The sequence below is a fragment of the Ranitomeya variabilis genome, chromosome 4, assembly GCF_051348905.1.
Source record: "Ranitomeya variabilis isolate aRanVar5 chromosome 4, aRanVar5.hap1, whole genome shotgun sequence".
NCBI classification, from domain to species: domain Eukaryota; kingdom Metazoa; phylum Chordata; class Amphibia; order Anura; family Dendrobatidae; genus Ranitomeya; species Ranitomeya variabilis.
This window is the reverse complement of record NC_135235.1, coordinates 564,434,815-564,450,937: the sequence shown is the minus strand read 5'-3', so window position 1 is coordinate 564,450,937 and position 16,123 is coordinate 564,434,815. Positions and strand designations below refer to the sequence as shown.

General features: G+C 47.7%; 1 protein-coding gene across 1 annotated transcript in view; it reads left to right on the top strand.

The window, feature by feature from the left end:
* LOC143768116 (piezo-type mechanosensitive ion channel component 2-like) overlaps positions 1-16,123 on the top strand; it is a 164,249-nt gene that overhangs the window by 63,210 nt on the left and 84,916 nt on the right. Inside the window, exon 18 of the mRNA XM_077256803.1 lies at positions 11,630-11,733. Within this exon, the coding sequence (XP_077112918.1) occupies positions 11,630-11,733 (104 nt within the window). The remainder of the gene's footprint in view (positions 1-11,629; positions 11,734-16,123) is intronic.

Sequence of the window (16,123 nt, the reverse complement as noted above, 5' to 3'; positions counted from 1 at the left end):
TGGCTTTGTAGGTCGGTATCAGCAGTTTGAAATGGATACAATCGGGAATTTGGGACAATTAAGGGATTGGCAGAGGGGAGAAGCAGAGGAGTAGCATGAGTAGAGGTGAATTAGTCTTTCAGAAGAGTTATGGATGGACTGGAGAGGTGCAAGAGTGTTAGCAGGGAGGCCACAGAGGAGGATATTGCAGTAGTCAAGGCAGTAGATGATCATGTAATGCATTAACTTTTTAGTAGTTTCAGGGTTAAGGAAGGGATTGATTCTGGAAATATTTTTGAGCGCGAGGTGACAGAAGGTGGCAAGAGCTTGGATGTGTGGTTTGAAGGACAGGATAGAATCGAGTGTAATGCCAAAGGAGCAGAGAGTTTCATCAATTGTGATAGATAGATCAGATAGGGAGGTTAGATGAGATAGCAGAAAGATGATTAGTTCAGTTTTGTCCACATTGAGTTTTAGAATGTGAGAAGAGAAAAAGGAGGATATGGCTGATAGCCACTCTGAAATTCTGGACAGTAGAGAGGTGACATCTGGGCCAGACAGGTAGATCTCAGTGAAGAGTCATCAGCGTATAGGTGTACTTGAATCCACGGTACTTTATGACTTGTCCCAGGCCAAACGTATAGATTCAAAAGAATAGGGGTTCCAGGACAGAAACGTAAGGAACACCAATTGAGAGTGGGTACGATGAAGAGGTAGCGAGGGAGTGGGAGACGCTAAATGTACGTTTAGAAAGGTATGAGGAGATCCAGGAGAGGGAAAAGCCTTTGACGCCAAGGGAAGAGATGATTTGTAGTAGGAGGGAGTGGTTGACTATGTCGCAGGCAGAGGACAGGTCTAGAAAGAGGAGGATAGAGAATTGTCCGTTAGCTTTGGCAGTAGGTTGTTAGTAATTTTGGTCAGGGGAGTTTCAGTGGAGTGATGGGGACAGAAGCCTGATTGTAGGTTAATAAAGAGGGAGTTATATGAGAGTTGGGAGGAAAGTTAAGCATGGACATGCTTCGAGGAGTTTGTAAGCGAATGGGAACAGCAATGTGAAACACTAGCTGGAAGCAGAGGTCCGGTTGAAGGATGGTTTCTTCAGGCTAGGTGTGATTGTGGCATGTTTAAAGGCAGAAGAGATGGGTTAGAGCCAAGATAAGCCTAGTGATGAGGTTGCAGAGGAGGTGGGATATGATGGGGTCAAGTGCACAAGTGGTGAAGTGGGGTTTGGAAAGGAGATGAGAAAGCTTTCCTTCAGTGTTGGTGGGGCAGAGCAGTGGTCTTTTAAACATAGGGGTAGTGGTGGTTGTGCAATAAAGGCTTTTCTTGTTTGGTCGATCTTATTTTTGGAATATGCTGCAGTCTTCTGCAGAGATGAGGGAGGTCGGAGGGATTGGTGATGGGTGGAGGAGGGATTTAAGTATTTTGAATAACTGTTTGGGGCTGTGAGATAAGAATGTTTGTGAAGTAGAACTGTTTAGCAGAAGTGAGGGATGACTTGAATGCGAAAGATGTTTTTTGAATGCTGCAAAGTCTTCTTGAAAGTATGTTTTCTTCCTTCGTTGCTCCGCAACACCGAACAGTTGCCGAAGCTTTTGTGTAAGGTTGCTGTGCCAGGGTTGTCTATTGATTCGTTGTACTGTGCCATGCACAAAAGGGATGACCGAATCAGTAGCTGATGTGAGTGTGGTGTTGCAGAAAACGGTGGCGCTGTCTGTTTCATGGAGTGAAGCTATGGAGTACTGCAGTAGAGTCAGAGAGTGTCTAGTGGCCATCATATTCAGACCCCTGGGCCCACTTGTAGGTTAGAGGGAGAATAAATATGGACAGAGCACACTTCAAAAGAAGGGAGGATAAGGGAGGGTAGAGGTGGGATGCGGTTGAAGGTGCAGTTGTTAGAAAGGAGTAGACCCACTCCACCCCATGTCTATTACCAGGGGGAGGAGTGTGGGTGAATTGAAGGCCATCGTAACACAGCGCAGCAGGTAAGGCCGTGTCGGAGGGAGTCAACGATGTTCCAGGGAGGCCCAGGAAGGAAAGACTGTGACAAGTAAAGGATGACGTGGGGCTCATTGCAGACGGAACAGGCTTTTCAAAGCACTTCAGAAAAAGGGAGCAGCGGAGTGAGGGTCAAAGGAAAGGGTTTTGTTACACTGGAAGCGAGAGGACGCCATGCGTGCTGCGCAACACAAGGGGAACATCAGGGAAGATGTACAAGGAAGGCCGATAGGGAGCAGGGAGAAGGGTCACCTCCTAACATAAACCTGAGTCTTATCCCTGCACTCCCTATCATCTCTAGACAGGTCCAGCCCCCGTGTATGATCACGTGCCTAAGCCAGCAAGACAATAGTCCCACTACTACTGTCACGGTTCACGGGGAGGATACCTTTATCAGCCCCACCACTCACACCAATTTGTCATGCACCGGGGTTGTTTGGTTGCCCCTGGTTCTTTCTGAAGGGGATTTATCTATATCCCGCTTCCCAGTTCCCTGGAACTTACAGCTCTCTGGCACCCCCCTACCCTCAGGTCAGACCAGGTACTGAACCTAGGATAATTAGTCGCCCGAAAGGCTGCCTTACTTGTACTGGCTAAGGGGCACACTGCAGCGAGGGCGATATAACTACTCCCACTCAGGCGGGAACAATAATTATCAACGCTGCCAGTCGCTGCAAAGACTCCAAAACGCCCAGGACAAATCCACTGCCACCAGCTCCGATTTCTTAATTATTAACGGGTCCGGAGCCAACCCAGATTAGTAGCGTAATTCACTTCAGAGGACATGACCGTACGTTATAGAGCAAGGAAAGACAAGCTAGTAATTTTATATTTTACTCCAAAAATGGTAGGCAGTGTTTACAGAGGTATAAAAAGATATTATAAAGAAGACAAATATGATATGTACCGTACAATTACAAATAAAATGGGATTAAAGTTGAAAAGAACACTTACATTTCATTATGTCATCTTATCTCATGGCTGACTGTGTGCTGTGGGGGAAGGGAGAGCATATATCCAGATGCATCACCCCTGTATAGCAGCTAGACCCCAGACAAAGACACATGAAGACTGCTGCTTCACTCATTTATTTCCCAGCCTAGAACCAAGGCACTCCCCCTGTAGTCATCTCACTTAGAGGCTGAATCCTCCTCTAGCTCGCTGTATGAATCTCGTACACGAAAGACACAATGATCAGGATGTGCACCACGTCGGGGGGCATTTTAAGTGTAAACACAGCATAGTTACAGGACCCGCTTACGTAGAAACCCGCTCTTTGCACTCGTTGGGTTTAGCTTCTAGTGATTTCAGGGAGTTACAGATCCCTCGATGGACATCCAGAATATATAATCCTTATATCTCTAGCCCTGATCGGTGCCAATATATATAACCTTAAAACAACAATAGAAGCTCATGCTTTCTGTACCAGTTCTAGCCAGTACCAGGTTGGAGGGGGAAATGAAGAGGGTAGGGAGACTTGTCTGTCGCAGCATAGAGCCATATAAATTCTTGAGGGAGGGGGGAATGAGGGGTTTAGGATGACACACGCAGGCAGAGTGAGAAGAGGGGGGTCGGAAAGGCCCACAGCGTGCATCTGAAAAGCCATGGAACTTTTAGGTAGATACTCAAACATGGCATATTCACATTATCGTGACATCTCCCCCTTTTGGACTGCACTACGGAGGCAGAACCTCTTGGTATTCCTCCATGCGCACCTCGGCAAGTTCGCCCCAGCAGGACATCCCATCTGCATTGCCATGCTATGGCTTAATTGAGCCCCCACCTACCCGGTGCCCCAGGTAGTGGACCTCTCTCATGCCCATCTGGCACTTTACCGGCTTGATGGTCAGACCGGCTTAGTGAATTCACCTGAGCACCTCCTGAAGATGCTGCAGGTGTTCTTCCCAGGAGGAACTGAAGATGGCAATGTCATCCAAGTACGTCACTGCGTACTTCTCCAGTCCCTGAAGCAGGTAGTTGGCCATCCCCTGGAAAGTGGCAGGGGCATTCTTCATGCCGAAAGGCATGACCGTGGACTCAGTCTGAAGGGTGTGATAAAGACGGACTTCTCCTGTGCCTCAGGGCTCAGGGGAATCTGCCAGTATCCTTGACTCAGATCCATTATGGTCAGATATTCTGCGCCAGCTAACCGCTCAAGCAGCTCCTCGATGCGCGGCATTGGGTGCGCTTCAGAGGCTGTGATGGCGTTGAGCCCCCTGTAGTCCACGCAGAACCAGGTGGTCCGATCCTTCTTTGGCACGAGAACTGCAGGTGAGGCCCATGCGCTCTTTGACCTTTGAATCACCCCCAGCTGTAACATCTAATCGATCTACTGGCGCATAACCTGCTGCATCTCGTCAGAGATTTGGTAGGGTGTTCGCCGTAGTGGGGCATGATTCCCGGTGTCCACCTCATGGACCGCTAAATCAGTCCTTCCAGGTCGGTTGGAGAACACAGCCCGGAAGGGTTCCAGCATGGTCCGCAACTGCGACCGCTGGAATTCAGTTAACAAGGCGCTTACCTCCACATCCTCGATAGACCCACCAGCCTTGGCTTGGGCCAGCATGTCCAGGAGGGGGTCTTCCTCCCCGTCTTCGGGCAGGATGCAGACCGGTAGGCTTCACGTTCTTGATGAGCCTTCATCATATTGATGTGAAAGGCCTTTCGCCTACCCCGAGCGTGGTCAAGCGTGACCACGTAGGTGACTGGGTTGAGCTGTTGGTGGACGACGTACGGGCCTTCCCGGGCTGCCTGAAGCTTATCTTTTGGTACGGGGACCAGCACTTACACCTTTTGACCTACCTGGTAGGTCCGCTCCTGGGCGATCTGGTCGTACCAGTGCTTTGATCAGCCTGAGCCTGCGTCATGTTGTCATGCACCAACTGCGTCAAGGTCTGCATTTTGTCACGGAAGCGCATGACATACTCCACTATGGACACTTCCGAAGGGTCGGGCTCCTCTTCCCAGGATTCCCTTATCAACCCAAGGGGCCCCTGGACTCACCTGCCATACAGCAGGTAGAAGGGGGGAACTGCGTCGAGGCCTGCGGAACCTCTGAGTAAGCGAATAGCAGGTGTGGGAGGTACCACTCCCAGTCGCATTCTTGGGTCTTGGGTCTCAACCAGCATGCATAGTATCTGTTTGAGGGTATTGTTGCTCACGCAAACCATTGGTCTGTGGGTGATACACACTCAATACCAGACGCTTCACCTGCATTCTCTTACAGAGAGCATCCATTAGGCGAGACATGAATTGGGTCCCTTGATCGGTAAGCATCTCCCTGGGAAATCCTACCCGTGAAAAGATGGCCAACAGTGCATCCACCACCTTATTTACCCTAGTTGAGGACAGAGCCCCTGCCTCTGGGTACCTGGTAGCGTAGTCTACCACAGTAAAGATGTATTGCTTTCCAGAGCTACTGGGGATAGCCAGTGGGCCCACAATGTACACCGCAATCCTATGGAAATGCTCCTCTACCATTGGCAAAGGGACAGGGGAGCCTTAAGAGCAGGCCCTGCCTTCCCCACTCTTTGACAGGTGATACAGGAATGGCAGTAGTTTGTCACATCTGTCCCCATCTTGGGCCAATAAAGGTGTTGAGACAGCCGGGCCTTAGTTTTGCTGATCCCCAAGTGTCCAGCGAGCGGGATCTCATGGGCAATCCGCTACAACTCACCCCTGAATTGGTGCGGGACAACCAGCTGTCTCTCCCTCAACCACTCATTTTGGGATTTTCCAGGTACTGTCTCCTGGTACAACCTCCCTCGTTTCCAGAACACCCTCTCCTTATCAGTCATAGAGGTGGGCGTCTCGGCGAGGTGTCTCAAATTCTCCAGGCTCGCATCTAAGTGCAGAGCGGCCTGGAACTCCTGGCTAGGGGAAGCCAGAAGCGACGTCAGGTCCCTTCCCCACGGGAACCCTCTGGGACCTGCTCTGTGTCCATCTATGGTTCAGTGATGCCTTTGACTGAGGAGGGTCCACAAGGCAGAACATTACCTGCGTTCCAGGCACCCTGACTGTGAGTGACAGCAGCTACATAGGCTGTCTCCCTGGGGATTTCCACAGACCCATCAGCCGGCGCTGCTATGGGTACTACCTCCCCATCCATCCCCAACATCCCAGGAGCAGTGCTACTTATGGGGAAGTTAACTTCCTCTCTGGCACTGGTCAGTTGCATGGCATCACCTTCCTCATGGTTCCCATGCATCTCCCCATTTCCCTTAGCACCATCGCTTGCTCCTGGTAGGGGTTCCGCAGCCATCCCTCCCCTCAGAGCGACGAGGCTGAGTACTCGTGCACCTGTGAACACATCATTCTCAGGACATAAATGGTTAGCAGGTAACGCATGTACATTTTCATCATTGGCATCATCAGTATTTCTCTTGGCATTTTCAGAAAAATGATTATCAAATACATCATTAACCGGTGAAGCATTGTCAGGTAACACATGCAGTTTCCCATCGCTATCATCAGCATTCGATCGGGGAGGGGAGTCAGGGACATAATATGCAACCATTCTCCCCAAATCAGTCCCCAATAAAACATCAGCGGACAAGTTATCGGACAGCCCCACTTCCTTCACCCCGCTCCTGGCACTCCAATCTATATACACCCGGGCTATTGGCAGGGGACAGCGGATGCCCCCAATCCCGGTGACAGTCAGGGTTTTCCACAGAATAATCTCTTCAGGGGCTGCCAGTTCAGGTCGGATGAGGGTTAGTTCAGCCCCGTACGCCGACTACAGCAAGGCGCGGGAGCGCGGCTCTGCATTACCGGACATACAGACCCTAATACTCCAGGCTTTTTGCCATACGCTACATGACCTACATTGACTACATTAGCTACTCTATTAAGAGCACTGGGATTTTATCCCTTTCTCTATTTTGCCTCTTGTTCCTCAGGAATCAGCGATTGTGATAAAGGCTCCGGGGAGCCGAAACGTCGTTTGTTATATCGCATTCCTTGTTAATATGCACCTAATTTGTTATACTACCAGATTATGTAATCCTTAATCTTTATTCTATAAATTTGGCAGTAAAACAACACTTGAGTGTGCGGTGAATTCTATATTCCATTTGTGTTCCTGGACCTCCTGGTCCATTACACCAGCACCTCGCCTAAAATTTTGACTGAGTGCACGCTAACATTATTTATAACAAAGGTAGTCACTGACAGTCTTTGGGTCCACTGGTCAAAATGGGTCCTGAGTCCATGCACCACATCGCTATAACTGTTGTGTGGGCCATGTTGGAGGTTCTGGAACTTTCTATGGAAAACCTCAGGTGTAAGCTGGTACTTCATCTTGGTCTGGCGGGAGAGAAGCAAACGCCACCAGAGCTTTGCCTTTTAGCCCTGGAGTTAAGTATCGGGCCCATTGGTTATCTGGCAGCCGGTACTGTCGGCAGGCTTTCTCAAAATCCTGCAGAAAAGTGTCCAAGTCCTCGTCCTTTTCCATCACAGGAAAGTGTCCTGGACAGGGTTTTGGGAACTACGCGTTGCTGGACTCACTGCTGGACTGGGACAACCTTGGCACCTAGAGTCGGGCTAACTCCAGCTGGTACTCCCGCTCCGCTTGCCACTCGGCTCTCTTCGCCTCCCACTCGGCTCTCTCTGCCTCCCGCTCGGCTCTCTCGTGGTATTGCTGGATCAGCTGCAGATGTCCATCATGGTTGTCGGTGGGGAGTTGTTCCAAGACTGCCAGCAGGTTGGGGTCCAATCCACCCTGGTTGCAAGTAGGGCCAGCATTCAGTGGTTGGACCTCTGCTGCAGCACCATTTTCGCTTGTGCAGGCTTCTGAGGCCACTGGGCTCTGAGACCAGGCTTGGTCTGCTTCAAATTGCACCAGTTCTGTGACCAATTGAGCCTTGGTTTTGCCATGGGGGTCCAGGCCGTGGTATGTGCATACTCCAACAAGAGTGTCCCTCTTCTGTTGGGTGTACCAGGCTTCTCCTTTTGCGGCCATCCTTGCCAAAAGATAGGATAGAAAAACGAAGGGAAGAGTAGAGGGTAGTCGCAAGTACATACTATTGTCTCAGCACTAGTAAAGACTGAGCTCGTTCTCCAAAACGTTTTTGCTCCAAGTCCTCACAAGAACTGTGCAAGTTTTTAGTGAGGAATGATTGCTCAAACCCGATCACTATTGCTCTATTATCCCACTGCTGCCACCAATATGTCACAATTCACTGGGAGGATACCTTTATCGTCCCCACCGCTCACACCAATTTGTCATGAACCGTGATTGTTCCTGGTTCTTTCTGAAGAGGATTTATCTATATCCTACTTCCCAGTTCCGGTAATGAACTTACAGCTCTCTGGCGCCCCCTTACCCTCAGGTCAGACCGGGTACTGCACCTAGGATAATTAGTCACCCGAAAGGCTGCCTTACTTTGCACTGGCTAAGGGGCATGCTGTAGCGAGGCGATATAACTACTCCCACTCAGGCAGGAACAATAATTATCAATGCCGCCAGTCGCTGCAAAGACTCCCAAACGCCCAGGACAAATCCGCTGCCACCAGCTCCGATGTCTTAATTATTAACAGGTCCAGAGCCAACCCAGACTAGTAGCGTAATTCACTTCAGAGGACGTGACCGTACGTTATAGAGCAAGGAAAGACAAGCTAGTAATTTTACATTTTACTCCAAAAAAGGTAGGCAGTGTTTACAGAGGTATAAAAAGATATTTTAAAGAAGACAAATATGATATGTACCGTACAATTACAAATAAAATGGGATTAAAGTTGAAAAGAACACTTACATTTTGTTATGTCATCTTATCTCATGGCTGACCGTGTGCTGTGGGGGAAGAGCGAGCATATACCCAGATGCATCACTCCTGTATAGCAGCTAGACCCCAGACAAAGACACATGAAGTAATAATAGCGATACACCTAGTGATCAAGTATCTTACCCATGGTGAATGGAGTCAGATGCCGGGGTGCCGAATCAACCCCGGCATCTGACTCCATTCACCACGGGTAAGATACTTGATCACTAGGTGTATCGCTATTATTATTTTTTCCCCCATATGGATGATGGTCACTGTGACATCCAGTGGGGTTTGTATTAATTTACGGGCATCCAATTCTCTGATCTCTACTTGTGCTATGTGAACACTATTGGATTGGGTGTCACATATAATTGTTATGACTTATAGCGGATCACACTAGTACCATGGTTTTGGTTTATATAAACTGACTTGTTTTGCCGGGGATTTACCATTTCTAAACTAGGGTTTCTTCCTTTGTTCTATTTTCTGTCATTTTTGTGATGTAATGTGGTTGCAAATATTTATAATAAAATGTACAATTTTTAAAATTTATTTTCCTGTGTATGGAACTCCATTTTTCGGTGTTTAAAAGACACATGAAGACTGCTGCTTCACTCACTTAGTTCCCAGCCTAGAACCAAGGCACTGCACCTGTGGTGAGCTCACTTAGAGGCTGAATCCTCCCCTTTTCTTAGAGTTATGGCAACCATTTATTTACCTAGCTCGCTGTATGAATCTCATATACGAAAGACACAATGATCAGGATGCGCACCACGTCAGGGGGATTCTTTTAAGTGTAAGCACGGCATAGTTACACACCCGCTTACGTAGAAACCCACTCTTTACACTCGTTGGGTTTAGCTTCCAGCGATTTCAGGGAGTTATAGATCCCTCAATGGACATCCGGAATATATAATCCTTATATCTCTAGCCCTGATCGGTGCCAATATATATAACCTCAAAACAACAATAGAAGCTCATGCTTTCTGTACCAGTTCTAGCCAGTACCAGGTTGGAAGGGGGAATGAGGAGGGTAAGAACACTTGTCTGTCGTAGCATAGAGCCATATAATTTCTTGAAGGAGGGGGAATGAGGGGTTTAGGATGACACACGCAGGCAGAGTGAGAAGAGGGGGGGTCGGAAAGGCCCACAGTGTATGTCTGAAAAGCCATGGAACTTTTAGGTAGATACTCAAACATGGTATATTCACATTATCATGACAACTACAAATAGACAACCCGAAGAAGGTTTGACAAAAATAGAAGACACAACAAATAGCACTCCTTTACTTCACCAACCGGAAACTTCACTGCTGCAACAGGAACAAATACCACAGCTTCTCCAAAGACGGGCTCCTTCAAAGAGGTCACTATAGATGAACTAGCAGTGGGTTTATATAGTGGAAGGGAGTGGTCACAAGGTTCTGCCACTGAGAACTCAAGCTCCCAGTTCACAGCCAGAAGAGAAAGGGTCCTTAACCTTTCAGCACCAAACAAAAGTAAATCCTGCGATCTATTAAACGTTGTGACTTTCTGATCCCAGGTCCTCAAGAGATCACACCAGAAGATGACACACCGTTGACAGTTTTATGTTGCAGATATAGCAAAAATTGTATGCATCTGCAGACAGTTTTATTTGTAATTGGGCTAATTGACCTCATTAGTTTTACCTCTTTACTTTGCCGACGGCTCATCTTAGAGGGAACACTGTCACCCTATTTAGAGAGTACACTGGATAAAGAGTAGCCTGGTTGAGCCCATGAAAGGTGAACAATAAAGGAGTAGTTAGGCTGCTATGTTCCGCTGTGTCTCTTTAGAAGAGGGGAAACATTGTGATAAATAAGCACTGTTCACCTCCTCCTTGTTTAGAAACATGATAAAAGTAGAGAAAGTGAGATAAGAGTGAGACCTGTAAAAGTCAGGTGATCTGCCACCTACGATACGATACACTTTATTGATCCCGAGGGAAATTATGGTATTACAGCAGCGTTACAAACAGCATTTCAAACATTACAACATTACAACATTACAAATAGCATTACATAAAGTAATTACTAGACACAGATCTTGTACATGACTAACCACATTACGTTACAAACAAATTTGGGTGAATGTAGGTACTTAAATATCTGATCATTGCCATTAGTGCACCAGCCATAGGTCATTGTCATCTTTCGCCCTTAGCAAATTGTTATATATCCACATAGCAGTAGGCCCAAACGATTTCCTGAATTTCTCCTTCTTGCACCTAAGTAGGATTAGACGACAGCTGAATGTGCTCTTCTGCTTTAAGAACAGCTCGTATACTGGGTGTGTATTATTGTTCATTATAGCCCTACATTTCATCTGAATCCTATCTTCCACTACCTCCTCAAAAGAGTCAAGATGGAGGCCAACAGCAGTGCTTGCCTTCTTGATAAGTTTGTTGAGGTAATTAACGTCTCGCACACTACTGCCCCAGCAAATGATAGCAAAAAAGATGGCACTTGCCACAATGGACTGGTAAAATATTTCAAGCATTTTACTGTACACATTGAACGACCTGAGATTCCGTAGAAAGTACAGTCTGCTCATTCCCTTCTTGTAAACCTTCTCTGTATGATACCTCCAATCAAGTTTGCTGTCAAGGTGAACCCCCAAATATTTGTAGCTCTCAACCATCTCCACCTCCTGGCTGGCAATGGATTATAAAACAGTTGAGGATCTGTAGGAGAGGTCTATCCTGTGTAGCATAAGCTAACAGTTTTTACTTTGTGTCTGCCTCCTAGTGGCAGCAGCCCATAACCAGAGTCTTTGGTGTCCACTAATGACGAGATAAATTGCATTTACACCAAATTGTGGACAGTCTCTAGTATATTTTTGTTGATTCATTTATGATTTCTATAGTTTGGATGCTGATAAACAGAAAAGTTCAAGTCAGAGCACACTGGAAAAAATTGATAACATTACGGAGGATGGAGACACGACTGAGGATGATCCACAATCTCTTGGTAAGAGCTAATTCTTTATCATTAGACTATTAGGGTTTAAAAAGCCATTTATAACAGTGTGTACACAAAATTCAGGTATCTATTTTTTACTGTATTGAATGGAATCTGCAATTTTGTTTACACCATCTTCTGTAAATGTCCCAGTTTACGAGGCCCATGTCTGGTCAAAATACCCACTGAAAATTTGCTGATTCCAGGCGGTTCTGAAGCTGAGACCCCTGTAAGGAGGTGGTGGATACCCTCAATGCTCCCTCTCTCCTTCATGCTGGTCCTGTACACTTTATGCAGTACCCAGATGGTGTACCTGGATGTTAGCATGTTAATGTTTCGCTGTTGTTCAATAATGCTATGTATCACTTATGCCTTAATGTTATACACTGTTAAATGTGCTGTGTCTGCTGTGTATGATTGTTGTGCTGTGTTTGTTATGCACATGCTAGAGGCAGGGACAGAAGGGGTTAATTTAGGGGGCTAGACTTGCAGTCTCAAGGGAGCAGGAAGCTCCTGCTTCCTATTTAGAGCCCAGGCAGGACAGCTTGAGGCAGGGTGTTCACTCCCATCTGGAGCAGAGGTGTGCCCTCGCTTGGGACAGAAGGAGACCCTGTCTGGGGCATAAGTGGATCACCGTCTGGGACAGAAGGAATCCCCGGCTGGGGACTTTAAGCTGCCAAGGACTGCCAGACAGTGGAACAGGGCACAAGGACTGTGTTGGTGCCCCACCAGAGACTTTGGCTCCGGAGAGCTTGCTGAGAGTCATGGACTTTGCTGATGCAGCCGTTGCTGTGTCTACGGACAGAATAGGAATCATTCAACTCTTGTTCATTTCTACACCTTTATTATTAAAGTACAAGTTGCCACTGTTGGGCCCTATACAATGTGAAGCATGGTTCATCCAGAGGACATCGTCCCATTGTGGAGAATAGCTGCAGGACTGAGGTAACCCACTGTCACCTGGTGCTGGGACTAGAACTGTCATTTCATGAGCAAGGGGCCGGGATGCTCCCTGACTGTGACCTAGTGGACTTGGCTATGACTACCATCCCGCGCCAACTTGTTACACTTGGCATAGTTGGCAGGATGGACGCAGCAGCCCTGAAACCCTACGACTGTCAGAGAGGGATGGATCTGGGGTCTACGACCGGAGTGGGAGCAGTTGAGATGCCGTTCCCGGTACCTTTCCCCATTGGAACTGGACAAGACACTGACAGTGACATTGAGCCTGAGAGTTGTGATTTCTTGTCCGCCATGAAAAAATTGAAGATGGCAGCTGACAGTGATGTTGAGATGTTGACCGCTGTGAAAGAGACAAAGATGGCGGTTGCTGAAGATTTAAAGATGGCACCGACCACTACTGAGAAGATGGTGGCCGCTGGCGCTAAAATGAGATGTTGCCACCTTTCGTGGGCATCATGGAGAAGATTTGGCACCAAAAGGCAGGTGGTTGCGCCCCCTGTGAAGAAGCTGCCACCCTCCCATTCTGATCAGAAGAAATGGGTGGAGCATCCGGAAGCAACTCCGCCCACAACGGGTGGAGCCCAGAAAAGCAAGATGGCATGACAGGAAGAGAGACACTATTGCCAAGTGAGTTAACTGTCTGTGTGCAGCAGCCGGTGAGGAAGATCCTCGGGAGCCAGAGCGCCACGGATGCAGAGGACCGTGAGCTAGAAGGAACAGTCGAAAAAGCGTAAGCGGTGAAAAGAAGGACCGCCGCAGCCGTGATCCTGAGTTCATGCGGCCACAATGGAGGACAGTCGCTGCCGGATGCAGTCACAGTGAGTGCGACGCTTACCCTCACCCCAGTCCCTGCACCTGTTTTGCCCCGAGGACCAGATGCTGTGGCAGCCACAGTGGTCTTCGACATCGAGGAGAGGCAGGCGCAGGAGGCGCAGTGTGTCCGACGATCACTTGCAACGACCACAGCTCCTGCAGTGAGACAGAGGGCAGAGGTGCCCTTAAAGGAAACAGTGATCACAGTCGGGTCACGGGAGGCTCTATGTTTGCTTAGTCGGCCGTTGCCGAAGGAAAGAAGCCGGAGGAGTAAAAATGTGTGTTGTGTCGGTTGCACCTAAGGAAAATGTGAAGAGACTGTTTCGCCTCTCTTAAGGGCAAGGAGCCCAGTGTGACACCGGGACTTAGGTGTCAGGAGTGGCCATCACGGTCACAGAGTAAAGGACTGTGTATTGTTTTCCCCCTCTTCCCAGTTTGTTTGCACCCAATGGTGCACCCCTTGCTGGATCATGAGGCTGAAACCCCACGGGGGTTGGTTACGGTGGACTATGTGGGTGGCTGCTTCAGATCTGGTTTGTGTTACCCCTGGACTTACTGGCCCCATGTTATATGCAGCCCACCACCATCAAAAGCCCGTGGTTCACTAAACGGAGGTAGGGGGAGAGCTTGATCAGGAGTACCCGAGGACCAAGCCGGGTCAGGACTATGAGAACTGTGTTCAGTGGCCATCAAACCAAGTTACTTGTTTTACCGGTCCCAGGAGGAAGGGGACCAGGGTCAGATGGACCCACTTCAAGAGACGAAGTACATTTTTATGGACTATGATTCCCTTTTGTTTCAGGAGCTGTTATATTTTAGGAGGGAGGGGTGTAAGGAGGTGGCGGATACCCTCGGTGCTCCCTCTCTCCTTTATGCTGGTCCCATCCACTTTATGCGGTACCTGGATGGTGTACCTAGATGTTAACATTTTAATGTTTAGCTGTTCTTCAATAATGCTATGTACCAGTTATGCCTTAATGTTATACACTGTTAAATGTGCTGTGTCTGCCATGTATGATTGTTGTTCTGTGTTTGTTATGCACATGCTAGAGGCAGGGACATAAGGGGTTAATTTAGGGGGCTGGACTTGCAGCCTCAAGGGAGCAGAGAGCTCCTGCTTCCTGTTCAGAGCCCAGGCAGGACGGACTGAGGCAGGGTGTGTGCCCCCGTCTGGGGCACAGGTGTGTCCCCGCTTGGGACAAGAAGGAGACCCTGTCTGGGGCATAAGTGGATTCCTGTCTGGGACAGAAGGAGCCCCTGTCTGGGGCATAAGTGGATCACCGTCTGGGACAGAAGGAATCCCTGGCTGGGGACTTGAAGCTGCCAAGGACTGCCAGGCAGTGGAACAGGGCACAAGAACTCTGTTGGTGCCTCACCAGAGACTTTGGCTCCGGAGAGCTTGCTGAGAGTCATGGACTCTGCTGCTGCAGCCATTGCCGTGACTAGGGACAGGTGCTCATTTTTACACCTTTATTATTAAAATACAAGTTGCCACTGTTGGGCCCTATGCAGTGTGAAGTGTGGTTCATCCGGAGGACGTTGTCCCATTGTGGAGAACCGCTGCAGGATTGAGGTAACCCACTGTGACCTGGGGCTGAGACTAGAACTGTCATTTCATGTGCAAGGGGTCGGGTGCTCACTGACTGTGACCTAGTGGACTCAGCTATGACTACCACCCCGTACCACCTTGTTACACCCCCATACTGCCAAATATGTAATGCTCCTAAATATACTAATATGTCAAGTCAATAAATATTATATAGTAATGTACAGTCTACTCTATTGGGTTACTAAAGGATCATCTCACTGATACCCGTTTACATTGTCCCCCATAACTAAATAACTAAATAAACTCACTATTTAAATTGTCCTAAGGCTATTAACTGGTCATGGCTGTTAGTTTATGTATATGCCATTATATGGCCATTACTATATATATATATATATATATATATATATATATATATATATATATATATATATATATATAGTAATGGCCAAAGTGATATATATATATATATATATATATTTACAGGGTGGGACATTTATATGGACACACCTAAATAAAATGGGAATGGTTGGTGATATCAACTTCCTGTTTGTGACACATTAGTATGTGGGAGGGGGGAAACTCCATTTTGGAGTCAGCCATTTTGGATCCAACTTAATTTTTTCCAATGGGAAGAGGGTCATGTGACACATCAAACTTATTGGTTTTAACGTAACTTTATTCTTTCATGAGTTATTTAAACAAAGTTTCTCTTTGTTTGCAGCCATTGACATGTCGCAGAGGTTAACACATGAGGAGCAGATAGAAATTGTGTTGATGTCTGGTGAACGCAGTACCCGGGTCATTGCAGCAGATTTCAATGCAAGACACCCAACACAAGAAAACTGTCACCATTCCCATGTTATTTAGGTGTAGCCCTATATACATGGCTCACCCCAAAAAGTTTGCCTCATCACTGAACATAATGTTTTGTGTAAACTGAGGGTCCTGTTCCAATTTTTGTTTTGCCCATTCTGCAAATTCAGCGCACTGATCTGGCATCAGTCGAGCATCCCTTCGGCGGATATTAGCTACTCACAGATGACACGCTTACAAAATCTAGCTGCTTTCCTA